This window comes from Phaenicophaeus curvirostris, unplaced genomic scaffold, assembly GCF_032191515.1.
Source record: "Phaenicophaeus curvirostris isolate KB17595 unplaced genomic scaffold, BPBGC_Pcur_1.0 scaffold_46, whole genome shotgun sequence".
NCBI classification, from domain to species: Eukaryota; Metazoa; Chordata; class Aves; order Cuculiformes; family Cuculidae; genus Phaenicophaeus; species Phaenicophaeus curvirostris.
In genome coordinates, this window is record NW_027206669.1 from 1,388,374 (window position 1) to 1,414,960 (window position 26,587).

The 26,587-nt window shown below is 39.6% G+C and overlaps 2 protein-coding genes across 2 annotated transcripts in view; both read right to left on the minus strand.

Annotated features, from left to right (window-relative positions):
* Positions 1-2,931, minus strand: part of LOC138733925 (cilia- and flagella-associated protein 43-like) — a 34,978-nt gene extending 32,047 nt beyond the window's left edge. The window contains 2 exon segments of the mRNA XM_069881443.1: positions 578-728; positions 2,884-2,931. Of these exon segments, the coding sequence (XP_069737544.1) occupies positions 578-728; positions 2,884-2,931 (199 nt within the window).
* A 2,327-nt stretch (positions 2,932-5,258) lies between these two features.
* LOC138733926 (cilia- and flagella-associated protein 43-like) overlaps positions 5,259-26,587 on the minus strand; it is a 57,309-nt gene continuing 35,980 nt past the window's right edge. The window contains 23 exon segments of the mRNA XM_069881444.1: positions 5,259-6,179; positions 6,756-6,909; positions 8,203-8,283; positions 10,092-10,256; positions 11,074-11,230; positions 11,947-12,059; positions 12,979-13,186; positions 13,558-13,646; positions 13,948-14,034; positions 15,119-15,226; positions 15,308-15,427; positions 15,916-16,041; positions 16,876-16,953; positions 17,720-17,809; positions 18,581-18,787; positions 20,474-20,683; positions 21,494-21,610; positions 22,366-22,470; positions 22,923-23,048; positions 23,779-23,856; positions 24,826-24,939; positions 25,523-25,688; positions 26,406-26,536. Of these exon segments, the coding sequence (XP_069737545.1) occupies positions 6,022-6,179; positions 6,756-6,909; positions 8,203-8,283; positions 10,092-10,256; positions 11,074-11,230; positions 11,947-12,059; positions 12,979-13,186; positions 13,558-13,646; positions 13,948-14,034; positions 15,119-15,226; positions 15,308-15,427; positions 15,916-16,041; positions 16,876-16,953; positions 17,720-17,809; positions 18,581-18,787; positions 20,474-20,683; positions 21,494-21,610; positions 22,366-22,470; positions 22,923-23,048; positions 23,779-23,856; positions 24,826-24,939; positions 25,523-25,688; positions 26,406-26,536 (2,988 nt within the window). The 3' untranslated portion in view covers positions 5,259-6,021.

The window sequence follows — 26,587 nt, forward strand, 5'->3', positions numbered from 1 at the left end:
TTCTGTGCTTCATATGTAATGCATTAATGCCTGATAATCTTTATAGACTTGTTTTGAATACAAAATAGTTCCTATAATTGCTGACCTTAAGGAATTCTATTAAGCAATATTACGTCAAATTTGGTTTCGTTTTTTAAAGATTCATCATGAGCTCATCTGTTCTAACATCATCTACCGTATCAGAGGAGGACAGTCCAATATTTCATGCAAAATAAAATGCATTACTGGTGCTTAACTAACAGTAAAAATACATATAGCTGGTATATTAATAGTTTATTGTTAACCTAGTAGGGCTGGTTAATAAGATCAGGACTGCTGTAACTATTGTTCATTTTATCAATTTTGATGTATTTAGAAGTTTTTCTTTTTTTTTTTTCCAAAAAAAAATGAAAGCAAATTGTTGGGTGCTAAAGAAACCCACCCAGAAGTTCTGAATGTTTATCCTACTAATAAAAGAAATATGTCTTTACAATTTCTGTAAGATATACAATAGCAGAACAGCAGAAAGCAAAAAAAGCTTTCACCTATCCTTTTTCCTCCCTACTTGAATAAAAGACACCACACAGCTATTTCTTACCAGGGAGAGGTTTTTGTTGAAGAACAGAAACACTGCCTCTCTCAGCATCAATTGCCATAACATATCCTTCCTTACAGCCCAAGTAAATCTCTGAGGTCGCAGTCCAGCAGTGGGCAGTAGGATGCACTGACGGCTTAGCAGAATCTCTTGGCTTCAGCAAAAAAAATAAACAAGTTCAATTAACGATTGACAAATATCTGTACAAGCAGTTACGTACATTTTACAGCAAAAAAAAAAAAAAAAGAGCACTCCCTCATAGAGCCTGAGCACCTGTATAACTTCAGTCCTATTTATTCAGTTAGTCCTTCACTGAGGGGAGTAATTTGAAAAACGAGAACATTCTCCAGAGAAGTCTGTCTGGAGACAGTGGTGGAGAACTCACCTCTCTCTCTAGAAGCTTGTCTGAATGATGAATTATATTTTCATTTTAAAATTACATATTTTAAAATTTGAATTTATCTGAATTTATTCTCCAGCGCTTGTGTCTGTTACAGGTTTGTCCCCTAGCTTGGAATCCATCCGGTACTTTCCCTACCCTTGCAACAATGCTGACCCACCATAACCAATATTTTAATGATAAAATTATGATAAAATTCAACACTCTGAGACCCCAGAAGTTTGTTGTGTTTTTTTTTTGATGTCAGAATAGCACTGGAAGCCCAAATTGAAATGGTTACCCACTATTATCTCACCCTGACAAATGTTTTTCAAATTACTTTTCAACATAGTCTTCCACTGCATAGACATTACTTGCACATGTGGTCTTGCATACTTGGCAGTACTAAAGCACACTTTGTTTGAATAGTTTAGCGTATCGTATAATCCAAATTACTCTGTAAAACAGCTCTGTCAACCTTTGTGTCATCTGCAAATTAGTTCCAGAAATATCCTTGCCACAGACTTTGCATGTGCCTTGAATTTCATTTCACTGAAATAAATCTCATAAATCTATCATTCTCAAATCAGGAAGAACAGAAATTCACCATCAAATGTTATTAAAGACAGTGATCTGCTCAAATACAATAGTAATAGGGGTCATATAAATACCACGATAGAAAGAAATAGATGGAACAGGGTTTGGGGAGGGGAAAAGGGGAAGAAAACACAAGAAAACCTTGTAAGAACATTTAAGAGAAGATCCAAAGCATGTGAGCAGAAGTGGTGAGGAACACTAGACAATAAGATGGATGAAAAAGAATGAAGAGTCTATAATTCTATAAAACAACACCTGCTGTCTCAATAAAGGTTCTATAAAAAGGAAATATAGGTGGACTTGGGATGAAAACATAGGACAGAGATTCATAAGCGCCTAGATGTTGCTAGTAAAATATGCCAAGGGCTGGCTACATGATTCTGCGTAAGAAGCCTACTCTCTATTTATGCTTACAAAGCATTTTGAATTTCTCAGCGGGGAAATGTTACAGAAATAAAGTATATTAATATTTACTTTATAAATCAAATAGGACTAACAGTAATAAATCTATAACAAATGGGGCTTTACATCACCCAGAAAAACATTTAATATAGGCATTTTTGCTGATTTTATGACTCTTGAAGATCACAAATCTTTGGGAAGGCTGCAACTGAGCTCCTGTGAATCAGGAGCTTTCTGTGTAAAGATGACTTCTATAATATTCCTTTGTACCTGCTGCCATGACTGTCTTAACACATAAACTAAATAAAATATGGAAAACTGAGGATGAGATTGTGTAAATTCTAAACTAGGTTGCTTCCTGAACTGCGCATTAGTAAGGTGGTGTATAAAATTATAATAATGATGATGATGATAATGCTGTCTTTCTTTGAGCTTCTCTCCCTTTTAAGTAGCAACTCTTCAGAGAAAAAAAATCCATGATGGATCCTTGTAATGAAAAGTTTTATAAAAGGACAATTAAATAAAATTGGTACTGGATGCCAAGAGGACTCAAGTGGTTGTGTCATGGCAAAGCATATTCAGAAACCTCAGGTCCCAAATGTAAGAAATATTGTAACAAAACTAAATTAATCTAATGGAAGAAAGAATAAGATTGAAAGCTGTAGGATAGTTCCATTCCTTTCCCTCTGCTGCCCCGTTGTGGTTAACACTTTGGTAAATACCCAGCCACAGGGTCTTGTTCTAGAGCCTGGAATCCTAACACATTTCAAAGGAGCCAACGAGAGCATTGGCAGTGGTCTTGCTTTTCTTTCTTGCCTCTCACACATTCTTTAGGAGTTGGCTACAGCTTCTAAGGGCCATGGACTACAGGTTGAGGACAAATCCCTTAAATGACAATCTAAATAATTGGTCCTCCACTTTGGATGCTTACATCAATGGGGAAAACATTGATCTCAGGGGACACTAATAGTGGTGCCATTTAGGGTATTATAAAGGGAACAAGTCCCCCACACCACTGGTGGGTTATCACACTTCACTGCCAGGGCCACCCTGGGGTCTCGCCCCCAGAGGGTGGTCCTTGCTGTCCCTGAGATATGGGCAGGTTCGACTGGACCGCTGGTTGAGCCATAAAGTTGGTTGCTTGTCGGGGGGGCTGCAGGTTCAGGGGTGCTTCGCCCCATTCGGGGTTGGCATAGTTGGGCCGCCTGGTGTCCCAAGTGGGAGAGAGCCGTGCGCGGCCCAGGTGCCCTCTCCCCCTCCCGTTTCCCTGAGTTTTAGAGCTGCATTCCTTGGCAAAGTGCCCTTGCTTCCCGCAGACCCAACACGGTCCTCTGGGTCGATTCTGGCGCAGGGGGAATGCTGTTGGCAAGTCATGAAACCGAGGGCAGTTTGTTACAACGTGACCCACCTGGCCACATTTAGAGCATGCCATCACGTTGGCTATTGCAGTGCTAACGGCCATCTGGATTGGGGCTAGACGCTCTTCCTTCGCGACATGCTTGATCATGTCTGCGATACTCGACCCCACCGGCAATGACCGCAGAATTTCTTTGGTTGCCGAGTTGCACTGCTGACGCAAGCATTCTGCTACCACCGGGCCTTTTGCTTCCGCAGGCAGGCTCGAAGAGTCGACTGCTGCCTGGAGACGGTCCACGAATTGTGTGAAACTCTCACTTTCACTTTGTTTTATCGTGGACCATGATGATGGCTTGGCGATGACTCTAGAAGCTGTGCGAATGGCTTCTCTGGCCGCACGGGTAGTTGCCATGACTTCATGGGCCCGCAGGCCCTGAGCTTGCGCCTGAGGGGTGATCATGGTTGGGTCTGTTCCCATGAGCCGCTGCAGGCTGGAGCCGTGCAGTGGGTGATCTGCCCCAGCTACTTGGGCCAGCTGCTTTACGCAGTTGTCCTCCCATTCTTGTTTGAACACAATCATCCCTGCCCCGTCCAATATTAATCTGCAAGCTTGTTTTATATCAAAGGGCAGCATGTCATCTCCACCGAAAACGCTGTCTATGAGGGTGGAGACCATGGCAGAATTAAGTCCTTTATCTGCAATTGCTTTAACAATTGCTTGTATGTCCTTAGGGTTTATTGGTGAGTGGACCCTCTGTCCCCCGTCTGTGACCCGAACCGGGAATGCTAGCTTGGCCGATGGGGCCCAATCGGCACATGCCATCTTTATTTTTCTCCAATCCGTGAGAGGGATTTGTCCCCCTCTCGGCTTTTCTTTAATTTGAGTGGGGATGCGTCGGCTTTTAACTCTATGCACCCCCACTTCCTCCTCCTCTGAGCTCGAGTCGGTTGTGACCCACCCGCCCGGACTAGCGTCCGAGCCGGAGTCAGAACTCGACTGACCGGTCACTTCCGGGCCCCGAGCTCCTTCTGTCGGGCCCCGGCCCCGCCCACCTCCCTTGCGGGTGGGGCCGCCCCCTCCCCGCGGCTCGCCCCGCCTGCTGCTCGGAGCAGACGGGCGCTGACTGGCTCTCCGCCCCTCGCGGGCACCACCCTTCTCTTTTATGTTCTCCTCCCCCTCACGCTCGCACGCGCCGTTCAATTCCAGCGCTACCTCCCTGTTCCCGCCGCGAGCGTTCTCACCCCGCCTTTCCCGCTCGGCGCCATCTTGGGCCGCATAAGGTGGCGGCCTTTCCGAGATTGCCTCGGGCTCCGCTTTTCCAGCGGCGCCCCCGGCCTCCCCGGCCAACCCGCCCCAGAAGGATTCCGCTCGTTTCTGTCCCTCCGTAAGCGGGCCGGGGTTTGAGGATTGAGGGGACGCATCCCCCTCTCGCAAACATTTAGATTCTGCATAATCATCACCACGTGGGGGGGGCAGAGTCCGCGGGGCCGGGGTGGAGAATATCCACCGGCTGGTCAATGACCCCAAGCTCTAAAAGTCTCGCAACGGCGAGAATAAAATCTTTAGGCTTACACTCTGTCTTATATAATTGCGATACGACCTTCACAAGGGCTTCCATCTTCCTTGCGGGTCCGGGAGCGTCCTCCCCGCCGGGCTGGTCCAGCCGCACCGGCCGTCGTTCACCCGATTCCAAGCGACTTCCCGATTCCCGGAGCTCCTTCCCGGCCCCCGGGTTTCGGCACCACCCCCGCCTTCGGGGGGCGTTGCCTCCGGAGGCGTGGCGACCTGGTTCAGTTTCCTGGATGGAAGCTTTAAGTTTCTTCAGTTCATCTTCCAGTGCCTGGAGAAGGGAAGGACAAGAGCAGCAATATCATATCTAGAAGAACAAAGAAGCTCAGATACTGTAGAATGAAAATATGGAATTGTATCCTTTAGCCAAAAGGTCCCAGAAATTATTTGTTTGGAAGGAGAGTGCTGCCAGGCTACCGAGTTATGTTGTCCAAATACGACTTCGAAGAATAAAAAGAGTTGTAAGCAAGCAATATTGTGACATTCTGAATTTTTTCAACTTTGTCAGTATGGTGGTGGACGGCAAATGGCGTTTATTGATACGTAACACAGCCTTATATAGCCTGGGCTTACGACCTCACTTCCGTCTGCTTACATCATGAACTAATACGCAATTGGCTACCCGGGAGGGGGTCCTACCTTTCCGTACATCGCGAGATCTTCCGACCGCCGGGCCTTAGCCACCCACAGTGACATCACAGGTTAAAACATATTTAAAAAGCAAAATTAAGTCAAAGCCGTAGCCATGAACTGAAGCAGCTGAAAATTCATAGTTTTCCTGCACTATTTTGCCTTCAAAATGTCTGCAGTTGCATATTGCAGACTAAGGATGTACAAGCACACCTCACCTGTTCTTCTATCAGTCTACAATTTCTTGCACCATTTGTTTTCTGTAATGAGTGATGTGGTTTATAAAATCAAAAGAGCAGAAATAAATCTCACGAGTTGAAATATAATGGGGATAAGACTAGGTATAAATTGTACAAAACGGACAAACAGGTATCTCTCAAACTGAAGTTATTTTTAAAGAAGTTACAGAAGAAATTGTTTGTGGAAAGAAAAGTTCAGAGAGAAAAGGCAGACATACAAGATCTTTTTCTCAGACAAGACCACGGTATTATACATCTACCTGGACTTTGATTACTAAAAGATAGGAAATGTTCTTAATCTCCATCTTTCTGCTTCTGCCTGAAGAGTTTCAAACTGTTCTTCCTGTTCCTCTACAAGATCCCGTAAGTGTTTCTGCTTCAAAATCTCCTGGTAGCGCTGCTTTGCAATCTCATTAGAAATGTGCTGTGTGTCTGCATAAAATGAAATATAAGGGTTAGCCTGTATTTGCAGATGATGTATAGTTTGTATTTATATGGCCCTGTCCTGGGGTTCTTCTAAGTTTTGTATAGAATAAGCAAGCATTTTAAAAGAGACTCACAGTTCGGCTGAAGAGTCTTTACAGTTCTGAATAAAGCAGAAAAATTCAAAAGGCACTGGAATGCTTCCTTTAGTTTCTGGCAAGTACCCACAGTTTTGAAAATCTTTTGCTACGGGAAAGATCTCTACAGTTTTACCAATGGTGAATACCCTTCACCTTACTTCCTCCATTCCCTTGAATGGGTGGAAAGAAGTGAAAGAATGATGCCCTGTTGCCTACTGAAGGTATTAATGACTATAAATAGTTTCAGCAATTTAGTCAATTAACTTTGGTTACAAGGGCATGCTCTTAAGTAAACATTGTGGTAGAAAAAGTACTACTAGTAGTGCACATAAAATAAGAAGTAGGTGCTCCTTGTCCCTTAGCTGATGCTGATGGAGAACAGGACCATCTGGCCTTGGCAATATCTTCTGAACGTTCTTTGCTTGTAACTTAAATTGTGACTCACCAGCTGCCTCAAAGATGTGCCTCCTTTCTGAGACAGAGACAAGCATTTCTTTCAGCTGCAGGCTGAGGTTGTAGTTTGCTTGCTCTTCTAAACTGATGCACTTTTCCAACTCTTTAATTCTTTTCTGACGTTTCTTCACGTTCTTCTTGTGCAGCTGTCCGTTCCCAAATGAATACAGAAAACATATGAGATTATACAAAAGACATACTTATGATGGAAACCTATAATCTTAATGACTTCCTTGTACCTCAGTAAACTTTGGCGTATTTGGATGTAACTAGTAGCACATTTTGGCTTTACTTTGTCTTTCACAAATATTTCAATATGCTTTGTAAAGTTCTGATTAAGGAGCTGACAAGAGGTCAGGGTAAGAGATATATTAAAGATAAAACTTGAAAGGCAAAGAGAGCAAAGAAAGTCAATGGAATGTGTGAGCTGAGAACATTCTCTTGGCTGCTCTGAGCTGCTGAAAAAAGGGTTGTTGTGCTGAAGCTGTCAGATGGGCTGTAAGGTGACAACACAAATATTGAAGCTTGAAGAGGATGAGGAGGCTGATGCCAGCTACAGCAACCTGGAGAAAATCCAGTGGAATCACTTAAAATCAAGGATAATCGTCATCTGAATATTGAAATAGATGAGAGAGAGCCAGCAAATCAGATTGTTGTGTCTGTGTTATTTTGAAAACAGAGGGGCAGTGGTATTATGAACAGGCTGGCACTCCTGGAGAGACACAGTAAGGAGTGAAGATTTGGAAGAATGCTTCATTAGAAATGGAAGAGTGACTTCTATAGGCAAAGCTGTGCAAAAAGTGTTAAGCAGATCTGCATTCGGATCAGGAAGGAAAGCATTTAATTCCGGTAACAAAGCAAGTAGATTTCTCTCCATAGGGTTGATCTATGCAGCAATCAATGAATGCAGACTGCTTCGAAAGACTCTAGAGAACTGCTGCTCTAGACAGCTCAGCACAAGCTGAAAAAACTACTGAAAGGCGATTATTAATGAATAAATACCTGGACAGGCCGGAGCAGTGGGCCTACGCAAACCTCATGAGGTTCTACAAGGCCAAGTGCAAGATCCTGCAGCTGGGCCGGGGCAATCCCTGATTTCAGTACAGGATGGGGGATGATGTGATTGAGAGATGCCCCGCAGAGAAGGACTCGGGGGTGCAGGTTGATGAGAAGCTTGACATGAGCCCATGGCAGAGGGGTTGGAACTGGATGATCTTTAAGATCCCTTCCAACCCAAACTATTCTATGATTCTGAGATATATATTCACCTGTGTGTGCTGTTCTGGCTATGCTCCAGCAGTCCTTGAGTTAGCTGAAGAGTCATTATGCCTGTATCAGTTGCAGTTATTTCTTACCAACACCTCTTGCTAATGAAGGAGAGGACTTGCATTTAAACTAAAAATGTGCCTCTCAGACGTGGTGGTTCTCTTAGGATTTACCTTATCCATGATGCCAAGACTCTGCTCCATCGCTGAAATCTGGTGGGTGATGTGGGTGTCGTAGTTCATCATACTTAGGAACTGAAGAATTAAAAGCAGAAAGAAGCCATCTCATTAAGCCTGTTTGTTCTTAACCATTTCATAATTTTGTAAAGACAATCATACATTGCAAAACTCAAAAAACTAGAAGTCTGCACATTGGAAAGTTTTACTAATGATCATAAATGGACATGGTAAATATATTCTTGGATGCTGTGTGACTACTAGACTGTAGAGCTGTTAAAAATAATGTTATCTATTATGTGTTAATGAAACCAAGACCAACCTAATTTGTTGTGAGTTGATCCAAAAACCTCAGCTACATTTTTGCTTATAAGGTAGTCTAACCTAACACAGCTGGAGGCCAAGGTGCTATACAGTCTGTGTTTAGACCAGAGAGGAAAGTGATTGTTTTCTTTTGAGTGGTCTCTCCGTAGTTCTGTTTTATTGTTCTTGTACCTGCATAGTAATTCAGGTTGCACAGAAGTTATTAAAGATGTGTTTCTTCAGCACACTGCTACTAAAATATCCCTTTATCGATTGACAAAGGATAAACAGCCTGTGTAACCCATAATGGGCAGTAAAAAGGTTTTTGTAGATGTAGATCTATCCTTTCAGGATACTGTCCCACCGAAGTGACATGTAAAATTTTGTGAACTGCTCTGGTCAGAAAAGGAGAAACAGGAAAGGCCCAGCAGACCTTCAGCACAAAACTGCTTTCACTCACTGCTTCACAAATAGTCCTTATTCCAGGTGGTCTCTGGGTTTTGTCCCACTCTGTCGCCGTTTATATAAGCCACCTTTCTTTCTAATCTTGTTGTTGGGGTCTCTGTTGCCTTGTCTTTCCTGCTAGCCCCACATTTCTACTCAGAGAGTGAAGTCAAGCCCCTCAAAGCACTCAAATTCTGATTAAACTGGTATTTGCCTTTGTTATGGGCAAGCCTAACTCTCTAAAGAGCAACAGTTCTGCTCATCAGTTAAAATGAAGTTTAAAAGCTAACACATAACAGCAACACTGGTGACTAATTTGCTACAAGAACTTTTCAGTGTGTTGTCACATCACCTCTTTGGAAGGCTGTTTTGTGGGTGGCAGTTACAGAAAGTCCCTTGGCTCTGATTCAGAAGTGAACAAGCAGTTTGGAGGGCAGCAAAATGAAGCCTGACTAAAACAGGTGTTTAGGATTTTCTTTTAATCTTCTGATTGAATTGCAATATCCTTACTTGCCCTCCAACATTCTTCATTTTCTCTGTGCTTTATAGCTCTCCCCACTGCAATATCCATAGCTTACCCATCCTCCAACAACTCTTACTCCAAACCTTTATGCCCCTCACCTTAGCACAACAAAACCATCAGCTTTCCTTGCAGTCCTCTATATCCCATACTGCAATATGCTCAGGCTTCCCCTACAAGCTGTCTTCATCCTCTCCTCTCCCACTGGTATCCTTGGCTCTTACCTTTTCCTACAGTTTTTGGCCTGCCAGCTGGGCTTGTTCAAAGCCCAGTGAGATACCAGATGGGAGCACCTCAGACCTTTCACTTTAAAGGAAGTTATAGTCTTTTATTTAAAGGATCTGTCTTCTGAGGCTGCAAAATCCTCATTCCTTAATCTCGGTGCCGATTTTGAAACAACGAGAGTTAGGGCTAATTTTGCCTTTGTTTACAGCTGAGCATACCAAACAGCTGCATCACTGATCACTCTCAAGAATAAAACTTTACTCTGAAAACTAAATTGTTGACTTAGTGGGCATCAGGTTTCTCCATAGGAGTAAGGGACTTAAGAGGTATAAATGATCTTACAGGTATAGCCAGCAAAATTTTCTGTGGTCAAAATATAAAGAAAGTAACTCACTAGCTGGCGGTCTTTTGAAATAGATAGCGTTGCTATATCCCGAGCCTTCTGTTCCAGATCTTCTATCTGCATTCTCATTTTCTTGTGCTCCCATTCCAGATGAAATATCACTTTAGAGAAGTCTTTACATTCCACCATGCTAGCAATCTTTTTCCTTCCTTGAGCCTGAAAAAATAGATTAATCTTCATTAACATATTTTGCAAATTATGGAATAATTATTTGCAACAAGTTGGACAAGCTTCCAAAGTTATAATTTTAGTAAGAAGAACGTGCTATACTGCAGTCTCTTTCTAGACTTTGCTCCAGATGGTTATCTTTTGTAGAATTTTTTCCCTTTTATGCTCTGTGCCACAGCCTTAGATCAGAGGAGGAGATGGAGAAAATTACAGCTAACCTCTCTCTCCACCTTTCTGTCTTTTGAACATGAAGGCATTTTAGCTCTACAGAATACAAATCAGCCCTCTATAAGGTATTCTGCAGTCACTGCTGAAGGCTTTGTCCAGTAGCAGTTTTTGTACAGCTAGAATGCCTAAGAAAAGAACCTTTTAATGGGAGTATGAAGCACTGTTTTAAGTAGCATCACCATTTTCACCTTACATAAAAAAGTGTATTATTTTTTAAATCTTAATGTAAGCTACTGTTCAAATGCTTCTTAACTGTGCCTTTGCCTTGAGGGAGTTTTCAGACTGGATTAGCATTTTCTGTTTACAGCGTGTGTAAGTGATGGTGTGTCTAAAAACTGTTGCCATTTTATTGGTCTGAATTATATTGATCAAACATCAAGAAAGCAATCTATATTGCAATCTGTACATCGTGATAAGAGACATTACGGAATCCTTAATAGCTTCTTGATTACAATTGAGCCTCCTGGTGTGTAGTAATGAATTGAAACTAGATGTCAAACTGGAGAAAAAGCAGAGCCCCTGAAGGACAATACATTTGTTTAAAAAGCTTAGATTTCCTTCAGATAATGCAAATTACCATGATAGAGGAATTCAGTTCTTCAATAACACTCCTATTAATGAGAATGGCATCACTGTAGTCTGGGATCCCAGTACTTTCCAATTCCACCTGTCCTTGCTTTAGCAAAAACTGGACAGTCAAATTCCTTTGAAATTTCTTCTTCTCTTCCTGCACCCTATAATGGCAGAAAACAAGAAGTTAGTGATTTCAACAGGTTTGCATAAATCCTCCTATGATTCTCAGAATGTTTTTATTTATTACTGGTGAGAGGTATTTTCATGTAGGGGTTACTCTTTAAGAGCCTGTCTTGTACTTGCGCCCAAAGCGACTACAGAATTTGCAACTTATTTCCATACATGAAGTTTTCAACCACTGATTCAGTTTGACATACTCCAGCTCATGTTCTGAGAGAAGGTGTCTGTTACTGAACAGAAGTTTTAATAACAACTGAGAAGGATATGGAGAAGACTCCAGCCAGCACCCTTTTTCTTGTATAATTTATCCCCAGATTTAGAATTATAGAATCATAGAATAACCAGATTGGAAGAGACCCATCGGATCATCGAGTCCAACCATTCCCATCAATCACTAACCCATGTCCCTCAGCGCCTCGTCCACCCGTCCCTTAAACCCCTCCAGGGAAGGGGACTCAACCCCCTCCCTGGGCAGCCTCTGCCAGTGCCCAATGACCCTTTCTGTGAAAATTTTTGGTTTGGCCTGCTCACATGTGGTGCAATCGCACCTCATTTCAGAAATATTGTAGGTCTCTAGGATGGATCCTAGAGAAAAGAGTGTTGGAGAACACCACTGCATAATTTTGTATGTAACTTTCAGCTCTGTGTCGGTAGAGTAGTAAAACATAGCAAAATATAGGAAAAGAAAAAAAAATACCATCTAAGTTCTTGGAAAATGCCTTCTAGTTCTGACTTAATCTTCTCATCGTCATCCATTCTTCTCTGGAGAAAGGCCTGCATCTCTGCCAGTGTTCGGTCTTTCTGTTTCACCTAAGCAAGCAATATTGTGACATTCTGAATTTTTTCAACTTTGTCAGTATGGCAGGGCAAGACTCTTCAAGAACAGAGAAGACAAGTTCTTAAGAAGACAAACATATGTATAAATACATAGCCTGGTATTTTGAGAATCTCAGCACATGGACAAGGAGGTTACAATCATAGAATCATAGAATGGTTGCCCTGGAAGGGATCATGAAGATAGCTAGTCCAACCCCCCTGCAGTGAGCACGGACATCTTCAACTCGATATCAGAGTCCCATCCAACCTGACCTTGAATGTTTCCAGTGTTGGGGCATCTTTATACACTGCTCAGAAAATAATTTATTCATTTACACGTATTTTATTCACATGAAAGGAAATCTGTATATCTTTTGCTCAAAGCTCATGTATCTCTGTCTCTGGAAAACTGAGATTTACACCTTCATGCTTTTAAGCTGAACAAACAGCTTGCTAGAACTTTTCCACACCATCTGTTAGGAATTGCTCTTGACATTCTAAAACAATATGGGAATGCATGGCTGCAAATGTAGACTGATAAAGGGAGAGAACAACTCCAACAGATGATGAAAACCGAATGCCTTAATATTTTTTTTGGTATGGACAGAGGAAAGGTAGTTTTTTTTTTTTTTTGTAATGAAACCACACCAAAATCATAATCATTCTGATAAAATCCATTCACATTAATATGCTAATTTTTCCTGTGAAGGAGAACTAGATCCCATTTCCCTTCATAGCATTTCTATTATTCTGAACTGAATGTGGTCAGAAGCAACCTTCAAACTCAAATGCAGCTTGCGTGTGTGCTGCATTGTTGTTTCACCATTACCTTGACCCTGCACTTGAACTCCGTAGAACTATCAGATCCGAAAATATCAAGAAGTATACTGGAAAAATAAAGAATTTTACATACCAGCTCCTCAGTTTCCATTTTATTTCTTCTAGCTAGACAAAAGCGTTCCCATATAGATGGGTCTAAGCCATTAGGCATGTACTCAGGACTATCCAGTTCATCCATGGATTTCCTTAACAGGGTACGTGCATCTTTGTAATCTTCAGCTGAGCCTGAACAATTGCCATACGGGTTTGCAGTGTCAAAGGCCATTTCTGTCACTGGGGCCCTAGTGCACATATAGAGTACATAAAATATTTACTTTTTATTATCTCTTGCACAAAAGAAGTGCAAAAACAACTATGAACATTTCATTCTTTCAAGTTCCTAGCAAAGAACAAATAGGTAAGACTGCATCTTACACAAAATAAGAATATATGTTTTTGAAACCTCATGATTATTTAGATTGCATTTAAAATAGATCGTGGGGGGTGAATGAGGAAATATAAGTACTCAAAAAAGCAACTGTTAAATAGCCAATAAAAAGCAGGCAGCCCACTGATTATCAAAATAATTTTGACCATTGAAATAAATAGCATTCTCATTCTTGACTCCCAAGAAACACCAATATTTAAGCAGATGGCATCAGGAGGATCTTACTCTGGTCGACGTTTGTAAAGTTGGGAAAGTTCATTAAGGAGATCAGCAGGTAGGTCAGCAAACTCCTTTGTAAAACCACATTCCAGTTTCTAGGAGGGAAACAGAAAGCTTTCTTGTTACCAAAACGTTATTTTTAAAAAAGCATTAACCTGCTCATACCTTAGAAATATAGAACATGGTGCTCTTCCAAGCACTGTCAAGCATCACAGGAATCCGGGATACTTCATTAATTTTTCTCTGCACATACTCTCCTTTACAACTGAATTTCAGCAATCAGCAAGTTGACCAGAACTCATCCCATGCTCACAGTGAAGTACATTCTTCTTGTTATCAAGACACAGCATTAACTTTTTAATTTGTGAACCTCCTTGTGTTTGTCAAGAGTCTCACCTTCTCTTCAACTATTGCATTTTCATAGGTGTCCATGTAAGCCACAATTTTATGTTCTGTAGTCTGGAGTGTTTTCGTTGTCTTGTCCTATAGCAAAACCAAAACATTTCAGGAATGAAACTCATCCAGCAGAAGCACCAAGCAGCCACTCATTTACACTGATGAAGCTGACGCTTTCTTATTTCTAGAGAAAAACATGTGAGCTGTTTTCACTAACAAGTCAATGCCTTCTTCTGCAGGTTAATTGTAGATACTGCTAATGGGTGAGCAGGTGTGAAATTAAATTAGTCCCCTGCTTAAGACAGTAAGAAATTTGTGGAAGAAATATACAAATGCTTACAAGTCTTCATATTAAAATCTGAATGTAAGGACCTTTGTTGATAGTTGTTTTCACTTGCACAAAGATTTCCTTTTCCTTTCACATCATCACAGGTAACACAGTGCAAAAATTCACAAATGCTGTTCAATGGAGTGTTTTAATTTGAGAATGCAGCTTCCCTTTCGTCATAACATAGTTCTGCTACCTGTCAGGATACTACGTCTTACTGAGGCTGTTAAATGCCTCTACTCTGCTGGGGAGATCCTTCTCCTGTATTTCACAGTTTGTATGGACCAAAAGATCTACCTATGGGAAGAGTTAGAATTTTTTTTTTTATATGATTTGGCAGGGATGGGTAAACGCTTCAGGAGACTAAATTGGTCAATAAGATTATAAACACTTTGTGCTCAAGGGTATGTGTGTCAGATACTCAAAAGCAACCTCTGTCTATGCTTTGAACTGGCAAACACAAGTCAGCATGGCCCTCACTTCAGTGAAAAACGTGATGGCATTACACATCTTCATGTCCTAAAAGCATCATAGTTGCTGCTTCCAGCTTGACACTGGATACTGAAAAATACTATATATAACAACCATTAGCAGCATGCCCTTCTGAATGCATAGAATTTTACCAAACAACTCCAGCTGAACCAAAATGAGTATATCTATTAAAAAACATATGTATTTATAAAGTATGTCACCTGTACAAGTTGAAAAATATATCAGTGACCCTGTAAATTGTCAGAAAATAATCTACAGCAAAATTTTTATTTGGAAAGAGCAGTCCTCACAAGAAAATGTTTTGTAAATATTACACTTTTCCTAAGAACAGCATTCCAAATGACTACTTACTTTTTCTTTCTCCTTTTTCACAAGAAAATTATGAAGTCCAGCTTTTCTAGTGTCCAACTCCTCATCCAACAGTAAAGCGTAAACAAGATTGACTATTTTGAGTTCTTCCTGTAAAATGATTGTATTAAAAAATGTTAACTTTCCTGATGCACAGTGACAGAGAAGAAAAATAAATGTTCTCTGCAATACCTGGTAGACGACCATCTCTGATTTCACTTTCCTTTCAGAGAGTTTACACACAATCTCATCAAAATTTCGTGTTGTTTCCTGGATGGAAGCTTTAAGTTTCTTCAGTTCATCTTCCAGTGCCTGGAGAAGGGAAGGACAAGAGCAGCAATATCACATCTAGAAGAACAAAGAAGCTCAGATATTGTAGAATGAAAATATGGAATTGTATCCTTTAGCCAAAAGGTCCCAGAAATTATTTGTTTGGAAGGAGAGTGCTGCCAGGCTACCGAGTTATGTTGTCCAAATACGACTTCGAAGAATAAAAAGAGTTGTATCATTTGCGTATGGCATCAGCAACTCTGGGAATGGAACCTGAAAAAAATTTTAGGAATACTGGTACATTTGTGAAGGAAAGTTACTGTCTGTGAGATGCCACAGGCTTTGGCTTGTATTACTTGGTATAAGTAGAGATTGTCTAGTCTAAGCTAGGACTTCTTTCATATGCCACATGATCTTTGTTCTTCACTTGTTCTCCATTTATTCTGTGTATTAGCATTTTCAGAAGTAGCTCCTGAAACTCTGGTGATGAGCATGTTAACAAAACCACTCCTTTTCTCATTTTAATTTACCCTTCTATATTCCTCTTTTTCTTCATTCAGTTCCTTGACTTTTATCTCATATTCTCTAAATATTCTCTTTTCTTCTTCATTCCAAAGATGCTCAGGCTTGGACAGAAAAGGAGGTGGAGGAATATCCTGGAAGAATTAAAGACAAATATGTTTCAAAAGCAACATTAAGTCCCCATCTGCACACTAACAAACTCTAGCACATCTCAAGATGAGTTAAAGGTATTCCTTAGTGGTAAATAAGGTACAAGACTTAAGTCTAAGTTACCTATATATTCTGTTTCTCTGGTCTGTCACTTGCACAGTAATTTTGGTGACACATATTGTGCTATTCTCTCTCAATTGCTTATAGGAATTCACTGCTGGATCTTGTAAAGGACAAGTATTTTGTACTCAAACATACTGCTGTAGATACTAGATACCTCACGTTTTCTGCTTCAGAAAAAAATCTAACTCAAAAAGGTAACCCAAATCTAACTCCATGCTAACGTATACTTCTAAGTGGAGCCCTAATTTTCCAAAAGAGATCAATTCCAGGGAAAATGCTTGGTCCTGCCGTACTCTTTTTCTGTGACATTTCACATTTGTTCCTTTCTTTACTTGTGTACTATCTATATTGGCTGAGTTAAAATGGAATACAGTATTTTTCTGTGAGATCACAGTGATGGAAAACAGGCTCTTCCTCCACCAGTTGTTATAATGGTAATACCAGATTATGTTCCTGCAGTATTCCACTGTGACAGGGACAGGTGTTATGGATAAGTCATATGCAGGCACTAGAACTCTGTGGTCTCTTTTGAGTCCAGTGTGTGGTCTCTTACAGAGTCTATGTAGGTTTAATGCAATTCTACAAGTCTCTGACTTTCTCCTATCACTTAGGTTTGAAATATTTGCTAGTTGAATTTCACACGTCCTCTAAAAGCCCACAAACCACCTAAATGATATGGCAGAAACACAGCTCACCATCTTCAAGACGTCTTCCTTTTTGACTTCTAGGACTCCACCCATCATGTCATTAAGAGCACGCAGTCTGTCATTGTCCTGCAAACAACCACAAAAAATATTTTTGTTTGCAAAAGGAAGTGTAGTAATTGGAAGTTTTGAGAGGGATAATAGGGTAGTTCACATCTAGATCATCTGTACAATTATACGGTGTGTCACTAGTAGATTAATGCACTTCGGTGATGCCTGTGAAACATGATGAAAGTCTCAGAGTTTTTTCTGGTGGACGGATGTTCACGTACCAAATAACTTACTCAAACTGCCATTCTGGCATTCTAGAAAAGAATACACAGGTATAGACTACTCCTGTGCAGTTGGTAGGCTAGGCTGAAGGAGGCTATTGTGTTATTGTCTCATTGAGCATCTCTTTTGGGAACAGAACCATTTTAGGTTCTGCCCAGATGCGTTTTAAAGCCAGAGGAAAGCATTACAACACCCTTGCCTTATCCCTGAAGAGCACAGGTCGCTCAGTTAACAAACACAGATAAAGCAGAAAGCTCTCTCTTGAGCAGCAGCATGCATTTAGAAATTTATCTAATCCCTAGTCACCTGATAGAGTATTTTTAACTGCCATTTTTTTTAGAAAATGTTGAGCCTAATACTAAATCTTTTCTCCCCCCGGCTGGTCTAGGTAGTTCCAATTGTAAACGATAATAAGAAGGAAAAGGCACACATCATCATTACCTACCATTTACACTTTATTCTCCCATGCTACATGACTGGAATATTTCAGTGCAGCATTAACTAAATAAGCCTGACCAGAGACAAAGGCCTACACAGTAAAAAAGGAAACTACTTTAAGTACCTTCTCAGCAAGACGTCTTTCCATTTCAAGCTTAGCCAGCATTTCTGCTTTCTCTCTCTCTTCTTGAGTCAAGTATTTTTCAACTTTAATCTGAAGGAAGAAAATGAGGGTCATATCAGGGTTCTTCTCTCCAAATGTGATCACATGCAGACTAAGAACCTTTGGAAAGAGGGGCAATACTAATTCTTGATGCTTTTTGTATCTCTGCTCCATGATAATACTCCTCAAGAGGACATTGTTCTTTCGAACACCCCTGAAAGCATATTTAAAAATGCTAAAATAGAAACTACCATCATTTTTGTTGAGATTAGTTGTATTTCTTGCATACCTTTTCTGACAGTGAATAACACGAACTGGTGAGAGAACAGAGAGAATTGGGAAAGACTGACCAAAAGAGCATGAGATTGGTGGAATATATTGTATAAGAAGCATGGTGCTTCTTTATAAATTATCATTTCAATTTATAATTACAGTACTAAGCACGGTTTAGTACCCACACACTTAGTCTAAAACTACTTAGTCTCAAAATGGTGCTCAGAATAAACAGAGAAACCCTTATCTATGGAAGTAAACCCTCCAAGCCTGGCTTGAATCTTACACTCAGGAACAGGGGGAATATCTACCTAATTTATAGCCAATTAAAAACTTAACATCAACGAATTAAGATTGTATACATCTTATTCATTTTGGATTGACTTATTATAAGTTTTCTCCCTAAAGAGTGAAGGGAAGCAAAAGAGACAAAAAGATGATTTTAAGTACACAGACACATCTGTTTTCAGCTTTTCAATGTCTGGCAATGACAGGAATTAAATAAATATATTTGAGTAGGTGAAAGAGAAAGATTCATTTTTCAAACACCTCTGAATCCTGAACTGTGAGTGCTCGCTCTGGTATCTCATCATCTGTAAGAGCTGGCTCCCACACTTCCAACTGCAGATCAAGTTGTTCCAAGATTTCTCGGATCCTCAGGTTTCTTTCTTTCACTCGTTCTATCTCCTGCTCCTTTTGTTGTGCAACTATGTCAAATTCCTTATTAAAAGCAGTTTTCAGTTTGTAAATGATGTCCTGAAATACCAAAAAGGGAAACAGCAATATGGCACAGGTCACATCCATCCATGATTATGGGACCACTCCTCAAGCCATCAAAACCATAAATGTGTGTAATTGTATGTGTGACAGGGAGATAAACTGGTAAAGCCCTTTAATGAAAATCATATAGGCAGAGCTCAAGCTTTGTTAAATAGAGGTGGGCAAACTATCATTCGTGGGGTTTTTTTCCCGCATAGAAATTTTTATTGCTGCATATTGCTGCAAACACTGGATAGAAAATTCTATTTGCTTGTTTTTGAATTCTTTGGCTGAAAGAAGGTGCCTCAAAGAAAAAAAACACATGACCTATAAATCTAGAGACTGTAAATCACAGGTAGAGGGGCATACTTTTAAGGGACATACACGCTAAGGACATATTTTCCTGATTTTTAAGTGATTCATCCTGCAGTTTCAATAATGCTTTTATGTGATTTTCTGCCTGGCATATGTAAGAAAAATTCCCTCATTAAATAAATAAACAAAAGTCGTAAACTATTTTTTTAAAACAGCTAAGACCTTACAATGATTTTAAAAATCATATATTCTCGGTGCTTAAATTCTTCCTTTAGCCTACAGAATTGACCTCAACAAAGCAGAACAGAATATTAAGAGAGAAAACTATGTGTGTCTCCTACTACATCAATTTAATAAAATGAAACATGGAAAGGATTTCAGTTCTATCACCAGATTTTACATTTTGAGATGCTTTAGCTGTCTGCAATTTGTATTACAATAAATATTTTTGTGGCCATGATTATTTCATTGGTTTCTAATACAATAATAAGTTATGATGTAGTAAGGCAGGATGGCAGATAACATAAAGTGTTGCTGGGAGACAAAAGGCTGTGCTCAAGTGTTTGTCAGCTACCTATCTAACTCTCAGCAAATTCACTGCACTGGCCAAGAACACAGCAGACTTGTCTGCTATTAGATATATCGTATGCATCTTGAAAGCCACACAGTAGAAAGATCTCGTTACATCCAAACTTACATCTAAAATTGCTCCTTGTGTTTCTTCCCCATCTGCTTTAAAAACTAGTGTATCTACTAGATTTTATGTATTACAACGCATAACTGTTGAGCTCTGCTACCAGTTGTAGCCTTAAAGAGCTCTGATGAGGCAATGCTTTACTGTTGTTTAACCACTTCTGCCCTTGCAGATCATCTTCATAAGAAGCCTTTTATGTAGCATGTTTACTGCTTAATAAACAGGCCAGGGTAAGAGAAGGGAGAGTCGGATAGTAAAGAATATTAAATAACAGAAACACTGAAGGCTCCAAATGAAGGGCTGATAAGACTGTAAAGAAATGAAATGGTGTGAGGATACAGCTGAACTTTCATTCAGCAGCAAATAGTATGGAAAGAGGTCACGTTTCCACAGGCATGCTGAGCTGTGCAAGCCAGCTATACAAACACCAGAGGACAAATAGAAATACTCTCAAATTGGGTAACCAATTTCATAAAAACGTTTTTCTTCCACACCTGAGCTGGCAAATCCACGTGGTGCTTTGCTGCACGATGTGCATTTATCTGTAACACAGTGGCCTGTGCAACTCTCCATTGCAGTGTCAGTACACCCAAAATCTGAGCGTCTGTGACTGCTATGAGAACCCAAAGGTGTGGCAGTGCCACTACAGTAATACAAACTTGAAAAGACATCACCTTTAATAACACTATCTGATTGACTTTCTGCTCCCTACTGTGCAAGTCCAGTTGGTGGTACAGGATAGATGTATCTCCACCATACTGAGAGCTCAGACTTCCAATCAGGCAGGAAGATGCATTATCATCAGCCGTTACGTCTTCTGTCTTCTCTCATTCTTCCTCAGGTAATACAGTCTCAGACTCAGTCTCAGGATTTTTCTTCTGAGCCTGAATATCACAAACATGACAACTGTGTTAATTTTGTATACGAACCAGTGGCACACGTATGAAAAAATTCTAGAGATCATATTCTGCAATTAAGCCCAGTGATCAAAAACCCACAAGTTGAAGTGAACATATACAGAGTATTTGGCCCAGTTGTAGGATCCCCAGTACAAGAAAGACACGGGCATTCCGGAGCAAACCCAGCGATAGGCCACTAATACAATTAAGGGTTTGAAGCACCTAATATGTGAAAAGAAGCTGAGCGTGCTGGGATTGTTTAGCCTCAAGAAGGAGAAGGCTTGGGGGGTGGTGTTTAATAACACATATGAAAACCTGAGGAGTAAGGACAACAGAGCCAGACTCTTCTCAGCGGTGTCGGTGACAGATTGAAAGGAAATGGTTATACATCAAAATACAGAACATCCAACTTAAATATAATGAAACACATTTCCTCTGAAGGTTGTCAAACATGGGAGAAGGTAGCCTATAGAGGTTATGGAATCCTCCATCCTTGGAGATATTCCAAACCTGACTGGACATGGAGCTGAGTAAATTGTTCTAGGTGGGCTGGAGTAGATGACTTCCAAATGGCTTATCTAACCTCAGCTCTTCTGTGATTCTTCAATACTAATGCATTTGTTCTAAGTAAAACCACAACATTTCATCTTTACGAATATCTTCAAATTTTTAGGGAAGTATTTCTACAGCGAAAACGGACCCAAGAAATGTGTCTATGTAAAAAAGGGGTTAAGATGCCAACTCAGAGCATTCTGATCTGAAATGCCTATATGCAGTACTTCAAAGGGATTGTACCTCATCATCAGCTGTCTCAATCTTCTTTAACTGGAGAACTTTCTCCAGAATTTTCAGTTCTTCTTCAGTACGTTCCTTCATTGGATAATTTTTCACTTCAGAAGCTATATGGAAGCACTGTTCAATTATATTTTTTTTTTAGAAAACAAAAACACCCAAGGTAAAAACTTCTTCAGAACACATCTGTTAATTCATTTGTCCAAAAACTGAATGCTAAATAGTTACAGAGGCTTCTTAAAATCAGAAATAATATTGATGATCAATTAATGTAGACAATCCAGCAAGAATATAGGAGTCAGAAAAAAACCACTTGCCTTTTTGGTAGTAAAAATGGTTGGTTTAAAATTTGCTGCCTTTATTTATTTTTTTTTTTAAATAACCTCTGGCTATGTCCTCTTTATTCACAGAATTCAACCAGGACAAGATTTTTGGTAAAATTACTCGGTCTTTAACCACCCTTGAGATAATCTAGTATCACTAGTTTGACTAATATCCCTCTGTTTAAAATAGGCTAAATCAGGGTTAAATTTTGCTTTTACATTCTGTGTTGCAGAAGTCCTACTGACCCAACACAGAAATATAATATTTACCTTCTCCGTTTAGCAACACTGCATGAAGATATTCTCTAGTATCTAGGAACTAAGGAGTTACTTATTTGCTTATTAGCACATTTATCCACTTTAAAAGGCAAAATCAGCCAGGCTCGGTCAAAATCAACAGAATGAAAGATTTGCATGAGCCCTGGAAAGAAGTGGTTTTTTTCCTCATACCATAAGCAAACCAGAAATGTGTTATACTTCTATTTATTTTGTTTCAGTACCTTAAGGAATCAATAAACTACTGCAGTAAGTGAGTTAGAAAGTGATGGTTACCTTAACAGCACGTCCTTTTACACACACTGGATCCCAGCACTCATGTTTGATGACACTCTGCAAATAGCAGTTGGCTAAATTCTCCATTTCAATCTCCTTCCTCACCTTTCAAGATACAGAAAAGAAAATAATGACATGTGGTGCAAACCAACAAGATATAGGCAATTTGTATTGAGTTGTTGAAACAAACCTGGCAGATTAAATGAATTACCCGTATTTCATAATCTTAGACTACTGCAGCTATCTTCTCCAAAAATGATATTGCATACTACTGCTACTGAAAGGTGTCATTTCATATGTGAAGAAAAGCATTCCAGAACTTAAGCAGCGCTGTACCCAAGGTCACAGTGTCAGATTTACAGTTTCTGGCATAGATCATATTCCAACTGGCAATATCTGCATTAGCAGATTCACCTGCTTCAAAAAGTGACTTAAAATACTTTTACGCTTTCCTGCTTCTCAACAGTGAACAACTTTGAGATCATCTTCTATTCTTCAGTTATTGCTTCTCCTTTTCACTGCTAGTTTTAAAATGTTCTCTTTCCACTCTATCATACCCTGGCCACTTCTTCTTCAGCCTTTTCTTGTGCTCTTTCCTGTTCTTCTACATCCAGGTTGAACTCCTGCTGCTCCAGTTTCTCAATGTCTGGCACCAGTTCATTTTCATGCATCATTTTCTGAATCTGTTTTTTTAAAAAATAAGTATAAGGAATAAAAAGTAATTCGAATGTGAATAGAGGAAACACTGGTTTTAACACTGTGGAACTTGATAACAGAGAAAATCATTTTAATTGCCTCCACTTTTAACTGCTTCATGGTAATTGGTAGAACGTGCTGCCTGTACCTAGTGACAGAGACTACTATGTGAATATATTTCATCCTTCCCTTAAAGCTCATTTGGATGTTATATGTGGAGTTGTGCATACTTTCTAAGAATCTGTAGCATGGAATTGTTCATTCTTTAGTTCTGAGAACTTTCAAAAGTTTTTATCTATCTCATGCAGTTCAACAAAGGGAAATGCAAAATCCTGCATCTGGGGAGGAACAGCCCCATGCAGCAGGATATGCTGGGAGCTGAGCAACTGGAAAACAAACTGGAGAAGGAAGAGGAGAGGATGACAGTTTCTATAACGGAAGGCTGTTAGACCAGCAGAAACTAGCCTGCTGAGGGGATAGATTGCTCAAGATATAAGGGTGGTACAAATTTTTTAGTTGGAGCAAAGGAACCTCAGAACCAGACAGTTGTTCCTGACAGGTTCAGCACGCTGTCCCTGAAGAGACAAATCTCTCTATTACCTGTCTGCTCAGTGTTTATGACAAAAATGTAACTAAGCACTAGAGCTGATAGTTGTAAAGGAAGTGTACATGTAAACAAAACTGTAAGCTAAGCCATTACACTTGTAAGAAACTCACAGTTTCATGCAGCTTTTTAATTCCCATTTGCAGCTCTTTCTTCTGGTTAGCAAACCTCTCAGTCTCTTCTCTAATGACCTGACATACAACAGATATATTTTTGAAAATAAAAAATAACCCAGGAAACGACTGAAGTGATCTAAAGGAACATTATCTGTACAGAAAACAAAACTCAGAAGGGATTAATAACTGAAATAGACATAAGCTTAATTCAATAGGTTGATTCTTAGAACTGCTAAAAAGAAAAATGATTGTACACCCAGTTCACACTGTAAACTGGTTATACAGAAACAGAGCTTAAAATAAGGAAAGAAAGAAAGTCACTCCTGAGATCACACAGAAAGCAATGATATTTCATCTTATCATTGAGCCCCAGAAGCTGGAGAATATATACAGCTCTGGTTCATAACAAAAAGAACCTGCTACCACCCATAATTCATATTTCTGAGGAAAAAAATTATCTATGCTAACATTAATATAGCAATTTCCAGACTCACAAAGCACTAAATCCCCTCTCTGCACACTATTAGATCTTTGATGAACTTTTACTCTTAAAAAACTTTGGTTCCACATCATACTCACCTCAACCTTAACCTGAAACAAACCTCAGGGGGTTTGCAATTAATGTCATATTGTTGACTATTGATTTATCAGTGCTGTAGAATTTTTTATTCTGGCCCTTGGGAAGAAGCACCTGCTTGGTTTCTGGTAATAATCTTCTGTGTAACTTCTTGACATTTAGAAGAAAAACATCTTTACAAGTTTCTAAAGGAAGCCGATTTCTCTGGCAATTTCTTTTTTTTTTCATTTACTCCTTGTGTAGAAGTGGCCTTTTGGCCTTTAGAGCTCCTATTGTGCTCAGTACCTGCTCTGGTGTGTTTATAACGTTGACCCTAACTTTTCTAAAGGTCTAGATGGCAACGCCTTAAAGGGAGGCCCAAATGTCAGAAGAGCTTTAGAAAGTAGATTACTTTACAGCACATAATTCAAATCACTACTGACTCTTGAAAACTCCTGTTTTGATTATTACTTGTTCTATCGAAGTACCTTCTTCATTTTCTGATCTATCCACGTCATTTCATTGGTATTGGCTGAATATGAACTGGTGACGTTTCCGTCTTCCTCTGTCACCTCTACATTGGAAGATTTAAGCGATGCATCCTGAAATTAAGGATATAAACATCCATCTCAGGTACTTAGAGAGAATAAGAGAGAGACCAAAATAAAATAAAAATTGGACTCGCATTAGAAGCACCACCACGTCATTAAAGAGAATGTTACAATATTTTTACTCCCTAACCAGGCTCCAGATTTGTTCCAGAAAACCCTTGCTGTTATGCAAGGCCTTTTGACTCAAATGGCCTGACGTTACTAACTTCTGTAATTGCTGCTTTGCTTGATTTCAACAGGAAAACAAACAACACACAATGTATAGCAGTAATATCACACTGGAAATGACAAATAATTTCACATGAGGAGAAATTGACTTTCACAGAGTTTTCTGTGGCTGAAGAAACCATGTGAAACTGAAGCTGTGAATGCCATCTTCCCATAACTATTCCATTTCCTTGTTTATACTATTCTACAAATTAAGAATTAAGCATATTCAGCCTATCCTTGGGAGTATTTTGCTACTTCTGCAAAAGGATCAGAGTTTGTTTGGAGGACAGTTTTTATCATGTGCAATTTTAGGATAATGATCAAACCTTCCCCCCGCTTCCCTAAAAATAAAAAAAACCCCCACCTTAAATTTCCCTTCTGGAAGTGATTCTGCTGTGGATTCTGGGTCAAAATGCCGTTCTGCCATGGATTGTAAAACAGTATTTTCATTTGAAGTGGACTTGTTCAGTATAGCAAGAAGAGATCGCCAGTGAAGATCAGCTTCCTCAGCTTCAGTATTCTTTATCTTCCTAGTAAATAGAAAATAAATTGATGTATTTTTATGTCTTATAATAAAGGACAAATTATTAAATATTCCATATAACAAAATTACTAGGTTGTTCAAAAATGCCTATTCAATATTTTTACATATGATTTAATATTGTTTGAGTTCTAGCATTCATAATTAAGTGAAGTTTCTTCAGAATTAGAAATTCTGAAAGATTCATTACCCAGAGTAGAAATACCACTCTGGTGGACCCATCTTCCATTTATGCATCTGCCTGAACATTTGTTATACCACAGAAAAGCTGTAGTTTCACGTGTCCCTCACTCCTAATGTTTGCTAAGAGCTCTCTATGGGCACAGTTCAATTCCCTCCCGTTAAATCTGTGATGTCCCCTAATCACTGAAATAAAATGGTATCTCATGAGATTATATGGCTTAGATCCTCAGACACCCCATTCCAGATGGTTTATTTGAGAGTGATAAGCAGCTTATTATGGGTAATGCTTATCAGAAGACACTCCTTTATCTTGTATTGCAACCGCACCCAAAGTCCAAGACATTCTCCACAACACTGGTGGGAAGCTTTAAATGAGCTAGGGAAGCTACCTCTAATGATGAGAGGAGTGACTTCATCTAATTCTTAACCTTACTTTGAGACTAATAAAAAGTCTAGAATCACAAATAGATGCAAAATTTGTCTGTCAGGATACAAAAATTCACACCATCAATATTATACATACTTCCATTTCAGGCACACCAGGGCACCATCATTTTTCCCAATAACAAGGATAAATTTGCTATCCAGAGAAAATACCGTGGATCTGATTCCTCCTCCTTGATATGAGTGACAATGCATACGAGCGAGTATATCCTAGAAAAGTCACAGAAGCAGTATGAGTAAATATGTTTTTGTAACAGGGTA